Source organism: Antrostomus carolinensis, unplaced genomic scaffold (genome assembly GCF_000700745.2).
Source record: "Antrostomus carolinensis isolate BGI_N321 unplaced genomic scaffold, ASM70074v2 scaffold30768, whole genome shotgun sequence".
Classification (NCBI taxonomy): domain Eukaryota; kingdom Metazoa; phylum Chordata; class Aves; order Caprimulgiformes; family Caprimulgidae; genus Antrostomus; species Antrostomus carolinensis.
The window spans coordinates 1-24,911 of NW_010334149.1; the positions used below are offsets into that span (position 1 = coordinate 1).

General features: G+C 50.0%; 1 protein-coding gene across 1 annotated transcript; it reads right to left on the reverse strand.

The window, feature by feature from the left end:
• Positions 1–3,630: 3,630 nt before the first annotated feature.
• On the reverse strand, positions 3,631–21,086 carry SH3GLB2 (SH3 domain containing GRB2 like, endophilin B2). Its single transcript, XM_029086533.1, has 12 exons — positions 20,945–21,086; positions 20,535–20,663; positions 19,175–19,308; positions 18,618–18,710; positions 16,503–16,514; positions 14,412–14,474; positions 9,781–9,804; positions 6,823–6,912; positions 6,264–6,364; positions 5,766–5,780; positions 4,867–5,131; positions 3,631–4,216 (listed from the first exon to the last, which is right to left on the reverse strand). The coding sequence occupies exons 2-12, from the start codon at positions 20,575–20,577 to the stop codon at positions 4,109–4,111; spliced, it is 948 nt and encodes a 315-aa protein (XP_028942366.1). The 5' UTR covers positions 20,578–20,663; positions 20,945–21,086; the 3' UTR covers positions 3,631–4,108.
• Positions 21,087–24,911: the final 3,825 nt, after the last annotated feature.

The window sequence follows — 24,911 nt, forward strand, 5'->3', positions numbered from 1 at the left end:
ATGTGAGAGAAACAATATTTAGAGAAGTTGAATTTTATTTTTTATTTATTTTTTTCTGGAGAAGGGGAGGCAGAGGCTGGGAGTGGTGTGAGAAGAGGGAGAGAATCAGCAAGAATGCACTTTCATTTTCTAGGTTGGTTTTTTTTTTCAAGTTTACAATCTCTGATGGACAAAATTCACAGTATAGTTCAACTAATCAATTGCTCTCTGGAGAATGGAGAGTGCCTCATCTCTTTAGGTATTTTTGGGTTATATTTAGGTTATTCTTGTCTGCTGCAGTGACTCATCCTAGCTTCTCTCTGATGATGATTTTAGGTTTGTAGCTTAAACTGTGATAATCTCCATTTTGCAGGTGGGGAAACTGAGGCACAGGGTAGTAAATTGTCTCCTTTCCCTTCAGATGGTCTGTGCAGCGAAGAACAGCGTGTGGCACAGGCATGAAGGGCTGATTTCCAAACCTAACATGTAGTCAGCACGCACAACCCAGAGCACATCTTCAGCAGCACCCATCTCCAAGTGAGACTTAGACAAAAGGAAGTTTTCACTAGTGCTTAGCACCAGCCCTTCTTCAGTGATAATACTGAGCAGCAGGTTTGCAGAAGAGTTCAGCTACTCATCATCTCGTGGAGTTTCTTAGGGAAAAAGCTTCTGCTTTTGGTAAGGATTTTTTTTTTTTTTTTTTTTAATTGCCAAAAATCTGACCTTTCATTTCTAGGCACAGAATTAAAAAAACTTATCACTTTTTTTCTTGTTTTTGAAGGAGCAGCATTCCTCTTTTCCATTTTTTCTTTGATTTTTCTGGCTTCTAGGAACAGGGCTAGTGATTGCTTCTGTGCAGTAGATCAACAAACTCTTTAAGGTTCTGAGGTTCAGTGCGTGATGGAGACACTAAGAGAAGGTCAGTGGTCATTGCTTAAAATAAAGCCTGAAATCCAGACAGACTTTTCTAAGGTAAGAAATTAAATTTCAATGTAGCTGTGAGCTAGTAACCTACCAATTCTTTCCTAAAGAGACACCTGATTGATTTACCAGTCAGAACCTTTTTAATCTCAATTGTTTTAAGAGACTAAAGCAAGAAAATTAGATTAAGTTGCTTTGAGTTTGGTTTTGTTTTTCCTTGTAAGCTTAAGTGATGGTGATATTCTAGCACATTTGTTTGATCGAGTTTTACTGCCCTGGAGGCTTTGGAGACATTTGAACTAGCTGGCTGAAGCAAAGTGGTCTTAAAGTAGAAGAGAGAAGGGCTTGATTACCTTCCAAAAGCTCGGGTGAGCTGCTCTGACAGCGAGGAGGGTGGTGTGACAGTCCTGAGCGTGTTTCGATGGGGCTATGTAGAACCACTACCACCTTCTGCCACAGGGCACCCATGAGTGTGAACATGGAGATTTGGAGGTGAAGAACTGCAGAGAAGGGAGCAAATTGGTGACAGGTAGCTGTGGGGAGCAGAGGTAGAGCCAGAGAGCAGTACATCTGAGCACATCCAGCGGTGCTTAGGGCTGTTATTTGATGGCTCTTGTCAGTGTCTTTCCATTTGTTGCAGCTTTTGAAGCTCTGTGCAGTGTGCTCCTCGCTTTATTGATGTTCAACAAGAACAGACAGAATTGAGGGGGAAGTGACACATTCTTATAGACGCTACTCAAGCACTAGAGTGAGAGTTTATGGTGCGAGGCAGGAGTCCTTGGTGCCAGATTGCAAAGAACAGTGGATGCTGTTTGCATCTGTGTTTTAGAGCCGCAGCTTTACCTCAGACAGCAGCATTTCAGCCCTGAGTTGTGCCTTTACCTGCCCCTCAGCCACAAAGGGGCACGGAACAGCCAGGGGTGGCTCGCTGGGCCATCTGCAAATAAGCGGCATGAGAAGGCAATCCTTCTGTACAGAGACAGTTAGGAGTAGCAGTAGATTTTCCACGTGATTTTTTTCTAATGCAGAAGGAAGGGAGCGCTGCTGCCAGGAACAGGCTTCCTTCTGGCTGTTCTGAGAGTAGAGACACCATTTTCTGCATCATTAAGCTGCTGCTGTTCTTCCCCTTTCTTTAATGCGCCAGGGAGAGGAATAACAGGGAAACAGGGATGTCACTGGCCTGAGGGAAAGGTACAGTACTAAAGGTGGAAGGGAAATAGACAGGGGTAGATCTACAAAAGGGTAGAGCTGTGGGAGTGGTAATCACAGCAATTGTAAAACTGAAACAGGAGCACGATGTGATTTCCCCACTCCCTTCCATTTGAGTTTAACTAGAAAAACCGAGCGCTGTTGCTACACTAGAGAGCATTTCTACAGCTGCCTTTCCCAGGAGTTCTTTCCAAGCTGGGTGCAAGGGACAAGGCTTTAGAATTTTAAATCAGCAGCAGATCTAGTTTCCATAACAACAACAAAAAAAGTCTGTTAAATCTAGAGTAGCATTTCCAGTCTCTCAGCAGCTAAAGTCATATTGCTGCTCCATTTCTCCTTCAGCTTGAGGAGGAGCTGTTGTTTCTTAGAGTTCCTGAATCTGTAGTACAACTGGGATGTGTCATCTGGGAAAGGAACTGCCAGACACTAACAACCTTGAGGCATGCTGAGAGTTTCAGCGGGGAGAGGAAGGAGATGAGCAGCTTTGTTTTGCTTTTACACCCAGTTTCCAAGTCAGAACAGCACAGCTCCCACCTGAGCTGCCTCCCTGCCAGCCCTGCTCGTCCCTACAGCCTGCAATCGCATGGCTGGAGAGCCAGGACAGCCCCAAACCCACCCAAGACACGGAGGCAGGAGGTCAGGCAGTTTGTTTATTGGCAAATAAGTGCTGAAAACCATGAGCCCTACATACACAGGTGCTCAGTGCCCTGTTACATTACAGTGGTCACGATACCATTGGGGAAAAGTGCAAAAGATCAATAAACAAGCAAAGTTAGTTCTGACATACCAAGGGGAAGGCTGTGAACAGAGAGCTTGGTGCAGGGGAGTTTCTCTTCCATCCAGCTTGAGTGGGAAACTAGTTACACAGCAGTGGAAGTCCTTTGGTTGAGCTCTGGCTAAAAAGCTCGTTAGAGGATTAAAAGGCTACACACCTGAGCACTCCCTTTGAGCCAAACCACCACAGACATCGCAGGCAGCCTGGATTGTTTAGTGTGTGCATGGCCTAGAACAGCTCATCGCTGGAGATATCAGCAAGTGGGACTACCCCTCGCTGTACTCGGGTGCACCAAGTCTGTTCACTGCTGAGATGGGAAGGGAATCAGTTAAATCAGTGACTGAAGGTGAAAATAAAGTCAGGCTAAAACATGCCTGGAACAGACACAGTGAAAGAAAAGCCTGGACAATTAACACAGGGAGCAAAGCTTGTAAAAAGGCTTGTAAACTCTTTGCAGTCCAAGAGCAGTTTCTCAGAGGAAATGCAAGCAAGATACATGGTCCCTTGCACTGAGGTTGAATTTTCGACATACAGGCCTTATGTTATTAGGTTGGTCTTCACAAAGACATTTCCTTCCAGCTTCAGAGGACAGTTCTAGACTGAAGCCATCAGGCACCACAACAGTAAGCATGGCTCCTGGAGAGCCTGGCTTTACTGTTCTCCCACGGGTGAGCAAAGTGGATGGGTTTAACAGGCTCTTAATTCTTAAATTCAGCTTCCTTGCCTTAAGAGCTAGAACACATCGGAGGGTTTGTGTGGGACACTTCCCCACTGAAATGCTTGATGGTTTGACTTGGGCAATGCTACTGCTGAAGAAAAGAGAGGACGGGAGGGGCAGACAGGCACTAACCCACACCAGACACAAGGGAAGTATAACTTAAACTCTGTGTGCAGCTGCTGAGGGGGACAACTTGCTGGCCCTGGGAAAGCCACTGTGATGAACAAGACTAGGGTAGGGTAGGAAAAAAGTAATCAAGGAATCTTGCACCATCAAGACTAACCTCAAAGCAGGCTGCACTGGTAGGTAATGAATTCAGTCCTGGGTGCCATCAGCCCTTTCCCAAAACCTTTCTGTAATAGGTTTGCCACTTCTTTCCCGCAATTCCCATACTAGCAATGGAGTGTTAACCCTGAAGAGAGCAATGGTCTCAGGTGAAGAAATCCGCATTAGAAGTGCCAGGAGATGAGGGGTGCATTCTGCTTGTACATTCTTTTTGGAGACATTTAACTCAACAGTTCCAAGTAAGTGACAGGAACTTTCCCTTTCTGGTTCCCTCTTTCCCCTATGAGCCAGTCTGGATCCATGCCTGGCAGGCTGTACACAGTGATCATCTGGGGAGAGAAGACAGCGTTAGACAGGACCTTCCTGTGCAAACAGAGCCAAGAAGTTCAGTCAGGTAGGTACTGAAAGAGCAGTAAGGTGACTCTTGAAGTTCATTTAGCAGACAGCTGGGCCTGGAGCGATCTGCAGCTTTAGCACATCTACAGAAATGTGCCCAGTGATGTCCCTGTTGCCTTTTCATTCTCCAAATTGACTTAAGGTATTTTTGCATACAGGGTGGCACGATATTGCTCTGTCATCCCTTCTGAATGCAAACGTTCAGTCTAGTCAACAAAAGAGTTTGCAACTTGCTGAATTTCCTTTTTTTCTCAGCTTGATTAGGTCAGGCTTCCAGCCAGCAGCGGATCCCATTGCTCTGGGATAAGGAAGCTATTTGAGGGACAGAGTGAAGATACTAAGTACTGGGGTATTTTGTTAGCCAGGTACAGCCAGCCTCCAGCAGGAACAGAAGAGTTATTGGGGTGATAAATAGCAAGTGGCCATGAGCACAAGCTCACTGCGACTCGGCAGATACTAGTGTCAAAGAAAAGACTCTATTAGCAGTTCCATGAAACAGGGTTTTTAGGGACAGGAAAAGGAACCAAGACCTCACTGAGCATGCAATGGGCTGCAAAAGTCAAGGCAAAGGACAGGTACCAACCTCATCGGCAAGAAGTGCCAGCTCAGTGCTGTCAGCTGCTTCATAATCATAGAGGACTCTGGCCTTCCGTGTCCCACTGGCAGGAGGTTTGACTTCATTCGGGTTCAGTACACCCTCTGCCACAGTATTAGGCACCCCAACAATCGTGGGCACAACTGGAATAGTAGGCACAGCAGGGATGGTGGCAGCAGCAACAGCTGGAGGAGAGGTAGCAGCTGCGGGAGGAGATGTGGATTCTGCGTTGCCTACGAATGTGCCTGAAAATCTTACAGAGGAGAAGAAAGCAGAGTTCAGTGTGGCTCTAGTATGAGGAACCAAGAGAGAGCTCACTCTTTTGGCAGTTACACTGCAGAGATGATGCTCAAGAGTTCCAGCTAACAGCTGTGATGTGTCTGTGCTGCCTTTTGAGTGGGGAAATGCACTCAGTTCTCAGGTGCTGAGACTACACAACAGGTAATATTTCTCTGCTTATTTTGATGCCAGTCCTGTTACAGGACTGGCACCCAACGTGCAGAGTACGAGACTGGAGGGTGGCACCAGAGAGGGGTCTGGGCAGGTGCTACTCTTGGCTCTGCAGTTGTTTTCCTGAGTCTGTTGTGCTGTGTCCTTGCCCTGCTCTCATATGGACTGTGTTATCTGTTTAGTCTGGTACTTCTTCAGGAAAGGGACAGTCATTGTTGCTGTTAAACTGGATGCCACAACTGGAGGCTCCCAGGCTTTCTGGACTCTTTAGAGAGAGACAGTAATGGAGCTCAGCCTCGTTCATCTGTTGATACCCCTTTCTGCACTGAGGAAGTGCAGCTCTGGCCCTTGCTGGCCTTTTTAGTGAGTCTGCAGACTCCAGAGTTTGGATGAGGTGGAGACCTCTTAGAGCCAGTCCTGTGCAACATCTTACTTACATTTCTCCTTTGGAGCTGCAAGCATGGAAAAGAAGGGAACAGGAGTAGTGAGTGATCATGCAGAGGCAACAGCCCCTCCTGGGTCAGGCCACCACGCTGATGTGACAGGTTAAGAGACAGAACAGCCCTGCCCGTGCCCACGGGACACGCAGCCAGCAGCACAGAACTAGTTACTGCTGCAGCTAAGCGTGCTCAGGCTTGCTGCCTGGCAACAGGAATCTGTCTCCCATGTGATTTAACTAATTTAGAGGGAGAATGTTCAAACTCTCATGGCCATCATGCTTTGAGATGAATGCATAAAAGCCAGATGAATCCAATGGCAAAGGCTGCTCTAAATGCACTGCCAACTGGATTGGGCACCATTCTGTAAGCTCAGAAGCTCTGTCAGAGCTTGGAGGGGGCTTTTAAACTTTCCTACCCAGCATGATGACATGGAATGGGGAAGGAGGCCTGAGCTAGGGGTAGCCAGATGAGTAAGTAAAAGCAGTCTCGTCTCACCTGCCCAGTTGCTTCTGCAGGTCCAGCATGTATTGGTAACACTGAGCATAGTAGTTGGTCTGAGACTCCACAAACTCATGGAGACAGCGAAGGTGATTCACCTGGAGGGAGAAAGACCGTAAGGTCTGTGAGTTTGGGTGTCAGGCACAGGAACCCTCTTCCTGCAGCTACCACCTACCCCCACAGGAAGCAGACTTGTGCAGGCCAGTATTTAAAAGAGTTGTTAAGTTTGGAATGTTGTGTAGGCCAAAGGGTGATCTCAGGAGGCTGCTCCTGGCACTCTAGCCATGTGCACATGGCTAGTCCACAGCTCCAGTGGGGGAAGAACAAGGTTTTTCTGGCTGGGAAGCATTCTGAGGACTGTAGAACTGCAGGCGTCAAGTGGCACTGCCTGCACGTGTTTCATTATGTCTTCAGTTTGAACATTCCAGGTTTTATGAGAAGGTTGCACCTCTTCTGCTCCCAATGCAGGGCTGCAGCATCCTCTTGGCATTCTTCAAGAAAGGAGCCAAGAGTCTCTGCAGTCCCTGTCACCCTCCAGTTCCCTAGGAAGACTCACATGTGTGCTGCTGATCCCCTCCAGAAGGAGACGTGTCACCTCTGCCTGCCGATCAAACTCTGTCTGTGTGAGCCTCAGCTCGTGTTCTGCCTGCAAAACAGGACAGGGTGTTCAAGACAGCACAAGGCAAGGACCACCGTTCTGCCTCTCCCAGGGAGAGGCAACACCCACCTCCTCCACCAACCCCCCCTTTTGGCACCGAGACAAGCGTGCTGCTGGCTCTGTAGGATCCACGTGTGCTTGTGACGCTGAACATCAGGCACAGGACACTCTGAGTGAGGATCCCAGAGACCTCTGGCTGTATTTCAACTTGATCCTATATTGGATCACTGCAGGTCATGGAATGGCAGCTCAAGACTGATGCAGGCTAGGAAATTCCTACTCCCACAAGACCAGAACAGGAAGATGGAGAGGCTTTGTTAATTCTGAGGTATGTAGAAAGCCAGTCCCGTGCCGGCATCTGTCCTTTTCTTGCCTGTTGTAGGACTCTGAGATCTGGACAGCCAATGCTGCTCATCAGTACCTGTCCTGCAAAGGTAACACTGCAAACAGGACCGTTCCCATGTCAGTGTGCCTGTGAGCCCGCTGCAAAATACAGCTGTGCAGCTCTGTTAACCCTCTCGCTAAGCCTGTAGGCACAGGAATGTGACAACCTCCCTAAGCCTCTCTCCAGAAGTGCAGCTTTTGCCATTACCCTTTTCAGCGTGGCAGAACAAAGGCTGAGGCCAGGCAGCATCTACCACATTGCTGTTACTCCACTACATCTCTCTGCGATGGAGATGCACATCCCCATCAGACTTCTACCCAAGGCTCTCCTCTGAAGGTAGATACTTATTTTGAGCTAGGAGGAGTTAAACAACGGTTAATAAAAGGCAGCTATGCAGCAAACACTGGGAATTCAAAGACAGACTAACACTGGAGACCTTCTTTACCAAACAGACAGAACATCTCTCCCCCACCAGCAAACAGCATATTTACACCAGGGCAGTTTTGCATTTTTACACCAGAATGCCCAGGTGGATCCTTGCAGAGAACAAAGCTCCAGAAGCACTGGAGCAGTCGGGTGCTCTGGTGCCAGCTCTCCCCTCCCTGCTGCCAGACGGAAAGGGGTGACAAGGAACAAGCAGGCACATTGATTCTCTCTAGCATGTGTTACTCCTTAACGGCCATGCCCGTTCCCTCTCAGGAGGTGCTGTGACTGACAGCACAGAGGAGTGATGTTGACTCAGCTACATCTTGCTGGAAGGAGAGCAGTGCAGGTCCTGTGTCCTTTTCCCCCCTCTCCAGGACGGTGCAGCAATCGGAGGGGTGCCTGGTTCCTGCATGGCACCAGTTCTGTGACAGAGCTCCTTGTCTGGAACTGACCCCGAGAGCTAATCCAGACGGGCTGATAGTCCCAGAGCAGAGGCCCCATCGCTGGTGTTCCTGAGCAGGGTCACCCCAAGGGAGACCCAGCCCTCCCAGCAGGGCGAGCTGGAGCAGCTGCTGTGGGCCATGCCAACCCTCATCTGGTAACAGCATTACCAGGGCTGGTGCACAGCCCGGCCAGAAATACTCTGACTGTCTTTTAATCAGATTTGTCTATTTTAAGCTACAACTGATCTATTTTCTTGTATCCTCTGTATGAAAGGGATTATTTAAAGGAGAAGGGGGAATGTAACAGGAAATACAAGTGCAATGCCTTCCTAAGCACCAAGAGATTCTTGCTCCAGTGAGCTGAGTGGAGACTTCAGCAGCAGCAGAGCTATTTGAAACTTGACAGGCAGCCTCAGCTCCACTTGGCACTGTCCAGGATTTGACCCACTGCCTCTCCCTGCTGCCTCTGAGCAGTTGCAGGATGTAGTTTTCCATAAAGCTGGACTGTGACCTGGGAGGTCCCTTCCAGACTTGTGCCTTCTCCAAGACACGGAGAACTCTGAAGTTTTCTGACATACCTTGGGTCTATCCTGGTTGGACAGACCAAAGATAGAGGAACAGAGCCTTGCATGCTTACACCTGACTGCAGAGATATTTGAGGGACTGAAGGATTTCAAGTACAGGATGAGCTGGTTCCAGAACAGCCAGTCTGCAGAGACATTTTGGGTAAGGCAGTCACAGGTTGCCATCATGCACAGCATGCAGGAACGTGCCATTCTACCACCCTGCAGCTCAGGCTAACATCTGCTGGGGGGGTTTGAGATATGAAAGGCAATGGGATCCCAGAAGGTGTCTCTGGAAGCTCCATATCATGCTGGAGCTCCACACAGAGCTCACCCTGGTCTCTAGTCCACTAGCAGCCCCCCTCCATCCATCTTCATGGATGAGTCACACTCCCCTTGTGGGCTCAGAAAATAAATGAGATCTGGGACTTTGCCTCCATGGATCCATTCAGAAGGGTAAGTGCAGCTCACTCAGAGTCAACTCCATGACAGGCTCCCCACCTCCCACCCTGCCCTCCTGACAGAGCTGTTCCCTCCAGCAGCTGGGGCTGTTCATGGGGAAAGTCTCTGTCCTTGCTCCAGCTCTGCTCAGAGCTCCTGCTTGGACTTCAGAACAAGCAGGCGAGGGGCTACTAGAGGCTAATGCATGGCACATGCAAACTTGGAGCAGGCAGGGCCTTTGCCACAGGAGCAGAGCTGCATCTCGTCCCAGCACATCACCTCTGCTCCTGTGACACCAGCACGGGGCTCTCAGAGTTGACTTTTGTCGCGTACACACGGGTGCCTGGTTTGCCTGGGAGTCTGTCACACTCAGTACAGCCGCTGGCCCAGGGGACAGGCTCTGCCCAAGTCACTGTCAGAGCCACACTGAACCACAGAGCTGCAGGATCAGGACGGGGGCTGACAACAGCAACATCCCACTGATCCTGCCCTGCATGTGTGAAGGCACACGAGCAGGAAGGACTCCGCAGCACCCCCAACCCACAAACACCACCCGCACGCCCAGAAGGTTTGAGCACAATTTCAGCTGGGTACTTACTTTTTCCACCTCGTCGCTCCAAAGCTGCAGGGGCCACAGAGCAACAGGAAAGGAGATCAGTGTTGGAGACGTCGAGAAGCACTCAGCATTAACACCAATTGGCAAGGACACTCCGTAGACACAGCCGGCCAACTCCGGGGACAAGCGAGCCCTTCACCCAGCAGCAGCTGCCAGATCGATGCCCCCTCCCCTCATTCTTGCACCCTTGAGCTCAGTTTCACAATGGCAGAGCACGTCCATGCCACCAGAGCCAGCAGAACTCCAGCCCCGCTCCCTGCCAGGGCTGTCACAGCAACTCCATTCAGCGGGCTCCAGGAAGAAAAGGATTAAGCAGCAGAGTCCTCTGAACAGCAAGGGTGACTTTGCTGAGGGCTGCAGAGGCTGGGGTTGAAGGACAGCCCTTCTTTTAGGATTGTGGAGGGGCAGGTAAGCTGCTTGAGGTCACAAATAGGGCCTGGGAGCTGCCACGAGCTCAAGCCAGACAGAGGCCAGTATTCCTCACCCACTGGTCTAGAGTGCTCAGGTTTAACGGGGTCATAGTCCAGCCAGTCTGTGCTACCACCAGCCACGTTTAGCTACAGCCAGGGCTGGACACTGCCTCTGAGCCAGGCAAAACATCGTGCTTCTGCTTCCTACTGTCCTCACCCACCGGGGCACATTCAGGGCAGCACAACACCGCCAGCTGCTTGCTGGGATCTGGCTCCAGGACATGAAACAATTGACAACAAAAGTCACGATAGTCCAGCCAGTCTGTGCTACCACCAGCCACGTTTAGCTACAGCCAGGGCTGGACACTGCCTCTGAGCCAGGCAAAACATCGTGCTTCTGCTTCCTACTGTCCTCACCCACCGGGGCACATTCAGGGCAGCACAACACCGCCAGCTGCTTGCTGGGATCTGGCTCCAGGACATGAAACAATTGACAACAAAAGTCACGCACAGCGATGGGAAAGGGAGAGAAAAGGTAGAAAAACACATTGATCCTTCCCAGAGGTCCTTGGCTTGGCCTTTCCTCAGCAGACAACTACTCCCTCAGCCCTGGCAACATAAAGAGAAATCACCCTGGATCAACTCGGGGCACATCAGCCTGCCAGCAACACCCCACATCAGTGGGGCCAGGGGAGGTGCCCTCTGAGGACCTCAGGTTCATCCTCTGATACCACCTTTGCAGATCAGGGAAGTTCAGCATAGCACTGCTGAATGTGCACCCCAGGAACCTGGGAGCCCTGTGCTGGATGCTGTGGTGTTGGAGGGAGAACGTGCTCTGCTTAGACCCAGGGTCTCCCAACTGAAACTTGTTGAGGTTTGCTCACCAGCAACTGCCCTCAGGTGGGCTGTGGGAGCCTCAGGTGCAGAGACAACTTCACCAGCCAATATAAGGACCACCTGCAGGAGCTGCCTGTACTGGGGAAGGACTGAAGCAGGGAGGTGTTGTGCTGTGTTTCTTAACTTGCTGCCTGCTCCTGTTCTGGCTTCTGCTCCCTGGCCTGCAGCTCAGCTCCTGTTCCATGGTATGTAGCCTGACTGGCATCTCTTCTTACTTGGGTGGAATTATGGTAGCTGATCTCCTTGTGATGGCAGGCTGTCCCTGTGCAGTGCTCAGTGCACTGAGACCAGGGGTTTTCTCTGACCTTTTGGTGCATGTTTTGTTACTGCAAGTCAGGAACTGGTTCAAATAAGGCCTGGGCAACTTCAGCCATGCATGGGGACACAAAGCTCTTCCCTTTCTCAGTCTCAGAGCTCCTACTCTGGAAGGCAGTTGGTGGGAAGGTCCTCGTAGGCAGCTGAGAAGCAGGTCCTAGTCAGGATGGCTGCACTGGTACAAGGCCTCTGTCAGCACATCCTCTTGTTTTTGGAGGAAGGTTTACTACAGAGACAATGGGAAGCTTCCACTCTGGCCATAGGTCTTCCTACTTAGATGCTGTGGACAGTACTCAAGCCACTTCAGGCCCATTTAATGACTGCAGTACCCGTTACATTCATGGCCAGATCTCTTTGTTCTCTTGGCCTTGCTGTGCCATCTCCAGCTCTGACCCTGTGGCACTCTGGGGCAGTCCAACTTTGCCTAGCTCTATCCCTGGGCTAAGGCACTCTGTGGCTCTAGTCTGAAGTGTTTCAGACAGCTCAGGGAGCAGAAAAGGCCATGATCTGCACCTGGCTTCCTCCACCCCAGCTCAAGCCAGAGGAACCTTCTTTAAGGTAGTCAATATGTTTTTCTTGGAATCATTCCCAGGAGTACAGCACATGGCAAGTGGCAGAGTCTGAGGGAAAGGGATATTTAGGCTTACACAGCCCACGTACACCTTCTTACACAAAACCAAAAGGTCAGTGTGGGAGAGAGGAGGAATGGCTCCTCAGCCTCCAACTCATACAAAACAGGGGAGGTGCTTGTCTCTGGGTGAATCTAATTCCATCCAAGCCCTCCTGTTATGGAAGGGGAAAAAATAAAAGCACCATGTTATCCACCTCTCCAAAAAACCAACAATATAAATTTAGAATCCAAATCAGAGCCCTGCTGAGGGCAGATGGTCCAGGAGAGAGCTGACCTGTTTGCTCACCTGTAAGACAAAGTTGTTACCTGGGTGTAAGCAATCCCTCCCTCTAGAAGGGTGCAGAGCTCAGCAGCAAGGTCAGCAGCAACCACTGCTCTACATTGTCAGTACACACTAAAACTAATGCAGCACAAGGATTCTGGCCTGGAAGAAAAGCAGAGCAAGAGTATGAAGATCTCCTACCTTGCTGCAGTGCCTGACCCCTTGGGATGAATGCTGGGATTAGAGAGCTTGTTGCAAAGCTCTGGTGGACAGAGCTGGGGAACTGTCTGGGCTCAGTCCTGTTTTGCTAATTAGAGATGCCAATTTTTATTCAAGTTACCCCTGTTAGTACAGCTGGACTTCAGCTGGCACTTCAACCATCAATTGCAACCTCTGAAACAGAGAAGTTTTGGAAGCCACAACGAGCACTGCTGGCTAGGCCAGCAGGTTTCCTGCAGGCACTCTTGGTAGCAGGCTCTGCTGTGCAACCATCAAACATGATTAAGTGATCAAGGTCAGTGCTGACTGCTTACCTAGAGCAAGTCAGTCTCCTAGAGCCCTGCTCGAACTGATATCATCATCACTGCTGTCAGAGCTTCTCTAGCAGAGCTCTCAAGAGGGACCACTGAACTAGGCAGAGATGTGCTGAGGTAGACATCTGTGGGCTAAACCCCCCACCCAATTGATTTCTTCTGTCATGTTACGGGGCTTGGCATCTGCTCCCCAGAACAGCTCAGACCAGCGTGCAGTTTGGTGATGACTAGACATGTTCAGCCAGGCACCTGGATGCTCTGCAAGATGCTAATGGGTGTTATGCAAAAGCTTGCCTTCAGGTCTGCTTTAGAAAGCCTTGGGGAATGATCAGGATACCCTGGTCTAATGAGGGCTACTCGGAAGCAGGGAGAGCCCAGTTTCTCCCCTCTGATCCTCCTAGAGCTCAGTTTTAGTCCATTATAGCAATACCTGTGCTGTCCTTGGAACAGACCTTCCCAAGGGAAAAGCCAGAGCCACAGGCTTGTTGCTGGGCCAGGAGAGATGGAAGCTGTGCAATTGCGACAGAATCAGCTTCTTCCTAGAGTCTCATCACCAGGCCAGTTACCTATGCAAACAGTTTTCTAGCTTTTGTACAAAGCTGTTTCTGATCCCAGCATCACTCTCCAAGAAGGTCAGGACAGATCCCCCTGGGAACTAACACTGATGCTATCAGCTCAGACATACCTCTTTCTCCAAATAGGATGAGTTACCCATTAACCAAATCCAACTCGCTTCCATTGTGGGTTTTTTTTGTTTGCTAGAAGGCTGGGCTGTACTTTTTCATATCTACAGATTCCTCTCTGCAGCCCTTCACTCCCAGGTTATTCTATTAATAGGCATCAGTGTTGTTCTGAACGCTTATTTTGGAAGCAAGATGATCAGTTTTCAACATTTTAACGAGAAATGTGACATTGTGCAATGGGGAGCCATGAACACAGCACGGAAAGTGAATTGCTTGACCACAACCACTTAGTGCAACACAGCAGAGATGCAACAGGCTATTCACCCACCCCCAGCCCATCTGACTGTGAAACAGCCACTGACAGACAGGCCCCAACATGAAAGGAAAATGTTGCTCTCTGTTTACCAAATAGACAAGCCTGCACTGTCAGCCTACGGTGTTACAGACACAGAGTGGCAGAGACATTCCTCTACCTTTGCTTCTCTTGACCAGCTACAAAGGCTCTGAGCACTGACACAACAGCACTGATCAGGCAGTCACGCATGTGACGTTGCCAGGGTACAGCTGGAACCATCCAGAAAGGCTAACCTTTGAGGTTTTTTTCCTTTCAATTGTTTCACTAGCAATAAAAAAAAAAATTCAGAACATTCCCACTAGAAACGTGGAAAAGGATTGGCAGAGAAACTAGAAAGCAAGCCAAGCAGCAAAAGGGCCAGACCCTGACCATGTACCCCCACAGGGGTGATGTGCATCCTTCAGGTTGAGTCAGAGGAACCCTGGGCAGCCCATGTCACATTAAAATGTTGAAAACAGCAGAGCACTAGGTCTGAGTTTAAGTCAGGTGAAGAGAGGGGCAGGAGGAGGTTGGAGAGGCAATCTTACCGCTGATGCGCTGGCGGAGAGAACGTAATTACGAGGTCTAGTCTCCTGAAAGTCAGGTACAGCCTAGTGGGGGGAATAGAGTTTCATGTACAAGTCATGCAGAAGAGTTGACAGGAGTCAGTTGGGCAGTGGATGGAAGAACAGACTACTGTGGTGTTTGGTTTGGTTTTTTTCCTGTCTGTGCTGGCAGCTTAGTTCAAATTCTTATGTGGTGATGGCAGGAGGGAGGTTTCCCAACAGTCTGGGCAGTGGTGTGTGGAAGTTTTCCTCAGGTGGAAGCCAGGCTTGTGCAGGAGGAGGTGGACTGGCTCATGCAGTCACACCTGGTACCCCAATAGCAGATATTTCTACTGTTAGAAACTCTGCCTGTACTTACAGATATCGGCTCACACAGCAGCCAGTTGGAGTGGAGATGAGACAGCATAATCTCAAATGCATTTCCCATTCCCTTGCAGCCAGCAGGTTGCTCATGGCATGTTGGCTCAGTCCAGTCGACAGGACCTTCTTTCCCCTCATTTCCCACCTACAAGTCCTAGATGTGTCCCTGTATAGGTCCTTGTGCTTAAAGTGGGAATGTTACTAGCATCAGAGCATCCTTTCCACAGTGCCTTTTAAAGAAACACATCTACCTGTTCTTATTCTCAACAAACCTCTGGGTATGTTTCTTCCTAACAGACTCAGCTGTGTTATTTTCAGTAAGAGGCTGTGGCTTAGACAAAGCAGATCTAGTCCAAAGTCTTGCTGTTGCCAAAGTTAGTGTATGAGTTTTCATCCCAGAGGTCAGAAGACCTCCGAGCTACTTTCTCCATAGCTAAACTTCTGCCCTGGGGCAGGAAGACTTAAGCACTCTGGTGTTTTTCCTCATTGGGATCCGGTCCACCCCCACACAGGTGTGGGCTCACTGACCATCACATCACATGGTCTCTCTATTCAGCTAAGCTGAGACTAGGCCTCCTCCTAGGATGGCCTTTGGCTGTAGCATCACCCAACCAGCTAGTTTACATTCAGGATCATCACACTGCTGTGGTAGATCAAGGCATCCTCCTGGCCAGACTGTCTTGTGCAGTGAGCAAGGCTGGCACACAATCCAGCTGTAACCCAGCTACGTTGTTAATCCCCTCAGGACCCACATTTCCTCTCCCCAGGTTAATCTCTTTGCAGCTCACCCAGATCTACTTGTACACACTGACCCAATTTGCTGGGGCTTGAGCAGCCTGCTGGAACGGGTGACCAGTGTGTGGAAGAGCAGGCAGGCCCAGCCCAACAACAAGAGAATTTTTTTTTTAAACCATCTAGGAGTTTTGGGGATGGCTGGAGGAAGGAATGAAGAGGAGCAATTCCTATTACAAGTGAAACCTGAATATAGGGAGAAAAATGCACTGGTGAGATTTGAGGCCAGCACAATAACTGGGCTTGACTCCTCCCTGTGGGGAGAGGAGATGTTTCACAGAAATAACTTCTTATGCTTTTTTAAAAAAAATCAAAAGCAACTGAATAAACTTCTCCTCCCATTCCCTGGTCTCCAGAGAGCCCCAAAACTAGTCATAGCACATGGGATGAAGGAGGCAAGCTGCTCTTGTACTCCTATGTATGGACAAGTTGTATTTGCAAGCAGTGGTCAAAATGGACCCACCTCCCTCCCCCTTCCACTCTTGTAATGGGAAAAACAGGCAGAGCCCTGGAGCCTGGAGGACAGAACAGCACCACAACCAGATCACCCTGCCTGTCATTGTCTCTGGGCTGCCTCCCTTCCAGGAGAGGGACTTGCCACCCAGCCTGACCTCCTCCTGCCTGCAGCTGGAGGAGCCTGAGTGGGTCTTTACAGGAGGCCATGCCTCTCTTGAGCACTGCTTGCAAGCAGCATTGATGGAACCAAGTGCATGCTCCAGAGGGGCTGCCAGCAGCTGATAGATGCTCCCATCTTTCTGGGGCACCTTCCCCAGGCAGCCACAGCCCTGACCATGCTCAGTACATGCTCCAGGGCCAGTCCCAATAGGACAAGGAAGATATTTTCTTTTAAAATGGGAAAGAGACAATGAGAGGTGTTAAAAGAAAAAATATCACAGCACTATTAACACAATCAATACTCACATCTCCCTCACACTGAGCAAATTACAAAGAAACAAAACAAAAAGGTTAGTAAACAAAACAGCATCAACAGGAAGGACACAGCACAGTCTCAGGGAAACACACAAGCCCAGACACTTGGGCAGCAGCACACCTGGAGGGTCGGTCACGAGACAGAAGCTGTGGGGACACAAGTTTGTACTACAGAGGGGAAGAGCAGGAAGAGAGTGGTGAGCTGGGAGAGGTGTGACACAGGATGCCAGACTCGTTGCAGGGAACGTTGTGGTCTAATGATGAGTTAACATATCTAGAGCACAAGCAGCAGTTCTTCCCACCCATGCTGGGAGCTTCCACCTGTGCCTTGTCCTCTAGTAGTCAGTGAGGAGCCCTGAGGCCAGGGACCCCACCTTTAGGTTGAGCTGGGTGAGAGATGGGTGCCCACAACAGCTGAGGTTGCTCTTCTCTTATGTGAGCTCGGTTTCAAAGAAGCAGAGGGGCTGAAATGTGGCTTGGGGTGAACACCCTGGAAAGCCTGGACTGGCTCTGCACCCTGCCTGAGGCACCCCAGTGCCACAGTCCCAGTAGGACACCAAGCTTTTCTTTTCTTGCTACAAGGAAGTCCCTCACCTGAGGGTCCATGTGCAGCTGAGAGGCCTTGAGGTAATTTCACATAGGAAGCAAGGTAAAGAGGAAGAAGATGGACAGGGAGGAAGCACAGGAGATGTCTGAATGCCTACTCTGAGCTTAAGACAAAGCAATGGCCACCACTTTCTACTCGGGCTGGGGGCACCATCCCCTTCAGAAGGGGAATGAGGGCTCTCTGAAGTTACTTCAGTGGATCTGGCTGACCTGACTAATGAGAAGAGGCTTTTTTGAAAGGGTGGCTATTGCTTTTGTTCACCCAAAGCTTTGTTCAGGGCTGTCCCACACAGGCCCAAGCACTGTTAGACCTGCTGATGGAGGCAGCTGAGCTAAGCACAGCTTCCCCATATGGCACGTATGTAGTTAGAGCTGGAGAAAAGAGAAAACACCCAGGAAACGGCCACCCAGGGAGCTGCAAGGCCAGGGGCCCGGCTGAGCAGATGGCCAGAAAATGGGCTCATGGCAAGACTCCTAGGCTGATATCCCAGAGACTCACTGACAGGATTCCTGCCTATTCTGATTGCACACATTTGCTAGCTGAGCTCCAGGCTAGAAGCAGAACTTGGCAAGTCCTTGTGCCAACAGCCAGAGCACTACAGGATGGCAATGGGTTTCAACAAGGCTCTCCAGGGAACCCATCAGTGCCCAGCTACGTCCTCTCTGCCTCCTGCTACACTGCCTCTGCCCAGGGAGAGCCCAGCTCCAGGAGATATCTCAGGCCCAGGGAGCACCCTGAACTGACAGGTCTAGTCAGCCTCAGAGAAGCACTTTGAAGTGCTTGTCCCCACTGCTCCAGCCTGTGGGCTGGGACACTGGCTGACTTACCAGCACCTTCTGCACTGCTCTGACCTCTGGGACCTTTGCTAGTTCACTTGCCATGATTTCTCCAAAGCCAGAGGGCAAGACTAAGCCTGTAATGAGACAGCATCATGAATTAAATGACTAGAGAGGCTGAAGGAAGGATCTCTTGGTAGATAGTCTGGCCATCCCTTATGGGCTCCCCTGGCACTCCTAGCTGGGGAAGACTGAGCTGGCAGAATCTTAACTAGTCTGAAAGCCTGGGACTGCTGCACAGCCCCAGCATGCTTTCCACTTGTGCACCTCCCAGCTCAGCTCTCTCTTGGCATGCTTTGATATCCCCAGGGAAACTTAGAAAGTCCTCAGAAGATGTCACCTTTTAGTTACTAGCACAAATCATCCAGTAACCACTACCAGTCAGGAGACAGGAGCCTGGGTCAGGTATAAGTTTCCAGATTCTGGAAGTTCAGAACTATTTGTTTCAACAACTGCCCCATGGGGGGGGCATCTGAGGAACAGGCACACGGCTCCTGCTCCCAGTTGCCTTGCATACCAGACACTGAATACCCCCACCCATGCCTGACAGGGCCAGGACATTGTAGGGCACCCTCATTTTTGTCCAGAGAGCATGTGGCATTGCTCCTGTGAGCCAAACCCTGGGACCAGAAGGACAGAGAAGGGAATGAGGGAAAAAGTTACCGCTGCTTTTGCCTCGGCAGCTTTGGCTTTCTTCAACCTGGCTTTGCAGGCATCCAGATCCAGGCGGCGGTTCTGCAGGATCCTCCGCTCTTTCTGGAAGGGATGGAAAATGGGTATGAGCAGACTGCTTAGGAGCTGGTGGGGAGGGAAAGGGAAAAGGTATCACCTGGGTATCAAATCTATTTCCTTATTTAAAAAAAAATGCTAGGGAGAAAGAAGCAGTTGCTGTGTTCATCTAGTTTTGGGCCTGGCTGCCAGGGCACAGGCTGAACTTCTGGAAACAGGGCAGCCTATGGGTGGGTGGTGCCCACCAAGCTGCAGGAGTCAGGAAAGGAGCTACTCTCCTTGTGCACATCAACAGACAATCCTTCCCTGCTGCAGAAGGCAGATCTTGCATTGGTAGTGCCCTATCCTTGCATTCTTCCAGGGGAGAGGTATGCAGTTCTCCTTTCTCATACGGAAGGAAAATGAGTTCTTCCAGCACTGTCTCCCTGTCCCCCCACCCTCCTCATCTCCAGTGACATGACAAGCTGCCCCTTTCCTGCTCCCATACTCACAGATATGGTTCGCCAGTCCCCTTCCAAGAAGTTGCGCAGCGGGGTCAGGAAGTTGATGGAGGCAGAGTGGATGAAGTCTCGTTCTGCTGCACCTAAGCGCCTTTGAGTCTCTCCAACTTTTATCAAGGTCTTCCCTGCAATAACAGGAGCCTTCAACTCCAGGAGAAACCAATTAACACTGTGTTGGCTTCAGCCAACTCACCCAGAGCTACCAGGCTCCTGTGCTGAGGGACAAAAGCACAGTGTACCCTGCCTGGACAAGGTGACCATTCTCCTAGCACAGCAGCTTCAGTCCTGACTACAATCTTTTAGCTTGAGGCTTGTTCTCAGCTGCTCCCAGTGCAGCTTTGATCTTATCTATCTGCTGAAGCACTTATTCCACTGATGTCCTTTTACTGCTACACCTGCTTGCGCAAAATGATCTTTGTTTGTCTCATAAAACAGAGGCACAGGAACAGGGAAGCAAATTAAAAAGCACCAGAGCAGAAAAAATGAGTTGATTAGGCAGCGCTGGCTGTAGATGCAGTTACAGCTGTTCTGCCCGTAACAGGACTCGCTATTGAACAACTATTGATTTGGAGAACAGTAACAAAGCTCATGGCAGAGGCAAGGACAGCTGGAAGTTAAGGCTGTGCCTTTGTGCAGGTCTGCTGCTTAAAGAAGCCCCAAATTCCCTTAGGAAGGGGCAACTGTTAGGATTTAAGTGCAGAAAGATGTACTGCGGTCAGGAAGGGGCCTGTTGAGGCTTGTAGCCAAGCACCAAACTTCCCAATCTGTTTTCCTATCCTCTTTCTGCTGGGGAAAGGTTTCCACTCTTTACTCACAGGACACAGTTAAAGGATGGTTCTCCTGTTCAGAGTCTTGAGAAACTGGAACTAGATACCACCTTAGACTAAACGTATGCTCAAACTGGACAAAGCTGAAGCTTTCCACTGCCACTCCATGTTCAGGCTATTTTAGAAAGCCACAGAAATAGAGTAGTTTCTGCATCCTGTAACCAGTTCCACTAGCTACCCTGGAACCACATGTCTTTATTTCTTCTCTAGCTCTGCCAGACTTGAGGACTATATGAGGAATGAGATCCCTGTCCCCTTTCCCCACAGCATGGAGCATGCTTTGGTGTGGAATAAGACTTGACCTCCTACTCCAGGTGGGCTCTTTGCTTCTGTGCTAGAGGAGACCCTTCTCTGGCATCAGCTCTGACACACTAATAGGCAGGTTGCCATGGGGGAAGTGGGCCACCCTGCCCCCTTCAAGAGGCACTTTGCAGAAGTCTTAACCCAAAACAATAGTGGAGTGGGGATACTCTGTTAGGCAGGGATGGATTCCCAGGGTTTTTTAATTAGCCAGGATGACTTACCGTAAGGTGTCCCTGGCCCAAAGTCATTGGCTGCTTCTGTCATGTACTGTGCCAGCAGCTCCCCGTTGGTGACCCGGGAAGGCACCTTCCGGTCAAGCTTCTCATAGAGGAATTCTTCTACTCTGGCACCTGGAATGAGGATGCCACCAGTGGTTACAGGATGGAGGGTGAAGAAGGGGCCCCTGGAACTGGCATACTGGGTGGCCCACCCCATGCAGTCCTCAATCTCGCACTGGATAGCGAGCACCAGGAGAAGGTGTCCCTTGCCCAGCCCTTAGCTACACAGGCCCTGCAAAGACACCAGCCCCCAGGAGCTCAATGGAACAGGGCCCTCTGCCAGAGGGCACGTCTTTTAACACTGAGCTGCAAGTGATATTTGTCCTTCAGGCATTAGAAGAACCTGGACTTACTAGGGTTTGGCTGTAGCAGAACCTCAGTCTGACGCAAGATCTTCTCTGTCCAGTTCTTTGTGCAGTCTGCCCTGGCCAGAAGGCTTTCAAAGTGGGCATCTAGTTCAGTCTTCTCAGCCTGGCCCAACTTTTCTTCAGTAAACTGTAGGAAGGAGGTAGTCATCAGAAGGTCTGTTCTACTAAAGCAAAATTATAGTGTGCTATAGAGCTATTAAGAGACACTGAGGCTTATTCTGTCTCATGCATTCATCTTAAGATTAGAGCTAAAAAGCCTTCAAGGTGTCATTCTTTGTTCCCAGGCATCGTTCAGGGGAAGAGGGCAAATTTTTGCCCAAGAGTGGAACAAGCGTTGGGCTAAAAATAGAGTCCAGGTTTGAGAGGTTCCAGAATAAGTAACTTTTAATGAGGTCTGGTACAATAATACTCTAGTTGTGAGGAATCCATTTAAATGTGCACATGGCTTCAGTACTTTGTGCAGGAGAGCAATGGGCATCCTTCATGTGAGGGAAGGTGCCAGCTCCCTTCACCTTCTCCTAACCAACTCTGTCCTGCAAACCCAACAGGATCAGAAATGCCACTACCACCTCACAAGTCAAGCTTTCCTCTCATCTCATTAGACAGGTATGTACACAAGAGCAGTTTTGCTACAGGGCTTGTGAGTGCCCTCTGACAGCCGTCAGACTGACAGTGCCCGAGTGCTGCCTCCCAGCTCACCTCCTGCCTTGCTGAGCGAGCTGCCAACTGAGCACCTGACGTTTAAAGGAGGCTCAAACTCAGGATTTGGATAAAAATGCTTCCAGCAAGTGCTTCTTCCTCTAGGACATTCTCTGAAGCAGGGTATTGAGAGAAATATAATGGTGTCTGACTTCTCTCAGCACTCAGATTCATACTGGCAACGGACTCTCCCTCCCTCAGTGATTCCTCTTAAGTTTAAAATTAGCAGCACAAAAAATCAGGCTGTGCAAGCCTTCAGTGTTTTCACACTGGGCAGTGACATCTGACAAGTGAGGTTTGTCAGTCTGGAGGTGCAGCATCAGATGGCCTGGACACCCCCCACTGCTTCCTTGGGGGATTTCTGTGAGAAGAGCCCATTCCCTCTCATCCCATCCCCATTTTCCACTCACTCCTCTCAGTGCCGTTGGCCAATTTCAGTGTACTTTTAAGCAGAATTTCCTCCTCTTGATGAAACCAGCTTCTTGTTGGATGACACTAAAAGACCCCTTCAGACAGCTATGTCACTTGGGCTCCTACAGAGGTTGCAGTTGTCCTTTTAGCCCTGTTGCTGTCCCCTGGTGCCACTGTTAAGTTATCAGGACATGGTACTGTACAATACCTGGTACTGACAGGTGCCAAGAGATTAAAGCCTGGCTAAAACTCCGAGATTAAACACAACTCCTGTCTGATCTGCTGCTTGTACCCTCTCCTCCCCAATCCCACACCTCAGCTCTAGAAGGGCCAAGATGCCCTCTCCATGGTCTGGTGCCTGCTGCCCCTCCTGAAAGGCTTTCTGGCCAGCTCTGTTCCTGTGGCTGCCCAACAGCCCCAGCTGTGCTCACCTCCAGTACAATGCTGGGAACAAGGTGAGATAAGGAGCAAGCCCAGAACCAGCACGAGGCAGACAAACAGCCTTTAGGAGTCCTGTTACCAGCCCTGTGCAAATGTTACTAGATGTCCAAGATATACAAGCCCTGCAGGTATGTTTACACAGTGACCTGTTTGGGCAAGATTCGAGCTAGAACCAGTGAACTGCTTTGCCCGATGCTGGTGGTGACAGATATTGAACTGCAAGGACAGTCACACCCCCCCCTGCAGCTTGGTGGGGACAGAGGACTCGCAGCCATGCATGACCAGGGATGGCTTCACTAGTCTCTGCCTCAGCACCAGTAGCCCCCGGTTACTGGCAGCTATTTTCAGCTCAGCCTTGCTGTGGCCCCGTGGCTATCGCTGGACATGGTTAAAAGCAGATCCAAGGTGAGAAGGTGTTTGTATTGCTTTGCACCTAATGTCTACGATTGACTTTAGGGGATGCACCGACGATCAGACATGTGTGAGTGGCTGAGGCTCTTTTCCTCTGTCACTGTTGGAAGCCCAGGGCTGTTTTCAGACTCTGCCAGGCTGGGCTGAGTCATTGCCATGCAGCAAACTGGGGCTTCCCAGGTATTTGGCACCAATTCTCCTGTCATCTGTTTAAGAGCTTTCTTAAACAAGCCAAGACTCTTTGATGCAGGCATAACAGTCTCCCTGGCCCCCCTTTCTCAGACAGCTTTTTGAGATCTCATCTCACTTTCAATTCCAGCTCTTCTTCCTGCAGTTTAGACTCTCCTGCACCAGCATTTGCCCAGGAGCTATCAAGCCTAAACCCTGTTTCTTTATCAGCTGAATTTAGTCAGCTTCTTACAGCATTGCTGCAGATTCAGATCACTGCAGAAGCCCTTCAGCACCTCCACAGTGCTACTACCAGCATCTTGAATCACTCCAGTTCGGGGTCCTTTGTCTGGGGACAAGTGGCATCTCCAAGCATCGCTGTTCTTTGCAGCTCTTTTCTTTAACCCACCCCTTTGCCCAGTGGGGTGAGATAATGTGGGTCATTTGCACAGCACTGGTCATGGAGCAGGCAGGACTCAGTCACTTGGTTCTCAGGTCAGGCACTAAAGGTGTTTATCTTGCAAGAGGGCTGAGGACACACACCATGGTCACTGCAAGCCCAGGCTATGCCAGAAACCTCAGTAACAGCCTGTGGCTCCAAAGGGTGAGGCTGGAATACAATCTTTTATTCAGGCTTTCTTTCAGAGTTGGACAGCACGGTGTGAATGTCATGAAGTGAGTGCAAACACACGGGAGGCTGTAGCTGTCCTCCATTTCCACCCAATTCCCCGAGTGTCTCCCTCACCCTGTCCAGAAGTGAGCTGTGCTGCGAAGTCCAGGCGTGGGCACAGCGAGTAACATCTCACTGCAGGTTGCTGCAGCAGGTGCTCTCGTCCTCCCCTGTAACACACTTCTTCCTCCTTGTCTGTGCGTGGGGAGTCACTGATCCAGCTCCACTTGACCTCTAACAGGACTTTTTAGATGGATCAGAGAACTCACCTGACTTGACAGCACGACTGGGAATGTGCCGTCCGGGGAGAGCAGGACCAGCTCTTGCAGGAGCAGCCTGCAGTGAGATCAGATGAAGCTTCTCTTGAAAGCACGGCCAGCGAAGGAGATTAGTGGCGAGTTATCTTGTCCTATGAGCTGGTTCTTTCTCATGTCTGGTGCAAGTGGAGATCTGAGCTTTTAGGTGGCAACAGGAAAAAAAGCTGAACCCCTCTTAAGTGGTTGCCCAAGTTAGTGTCCCCAGTGAAAAGCAGGGTAGAACAGCAGTTGATGAAGTGTGGCTATTCAAGCAGAACTCCTCCATAAAGGACTTCTGTTCCTAGGAATTTGTTTTCATAACACTTACAGAAATGTCATTATTTTTCCTTCCCCTTGAACAGACATAAGATTTCACTGTGAGGCCAAGAGATGCAGGAGAACAGAGAAGCTGATCATACACTCATGCCTCCTGACTGTAAAAAAAACAGATTAAAAATATTTTGTGTCTTGCTGCTCCTGGACTAGAGGCATTGGTGTCTTTTGCAGCACCAAATACTCCAGTCTGCCACAAATGGAAGCCTTGTTTGGCTGTATCGAGTTGACCCAGAGGCTTGGTGAATATCGACCTGAGAGGGAATCAGGGCAGGCGGAGCACATACAGTTGCAATGCCTGGGGAGAACCTTCAGCTCCTCCATCCTGCTGTGGCAGAACTACTCCCATTTGTTTTCTAGAACCTGATGGTTTTGTCAACAGTCCTGCCCTGATCCAATTCCAGGATCTGCATCCTGGGATCATGTCCCAGGTCATGGTGTGCAAGGGTGTGCTGATCCTGCCATGCAGGAAGTGTCCCTGCAGCTGAGCACCGGTCCCATCTTTGTGCAGGGGATTAATAAT

Coding starts and splice junctions, on each gene's coding strand:
- SH3GLB2 (XM_029086533.1), bottom strand. CDS start 20,577: ATGACAGAAGCAGCCAATGACTTTGGGCCAGGGACACCTTACG. Junction 19,309..20,534: donor TGGGCCAGGGACACCTTACG/GTAAGTCATCCT, acceptor CTGTTATTGCAG/GGAAGACCTTGATAAAAGTT. Junction 6,365..6,822: donor AGGGGATCAGCAGCACACAT/GTGAGTCTTCCT, acceptor TTCTCCCTCCAG/GTGAATCACCTTCGCTGTCT.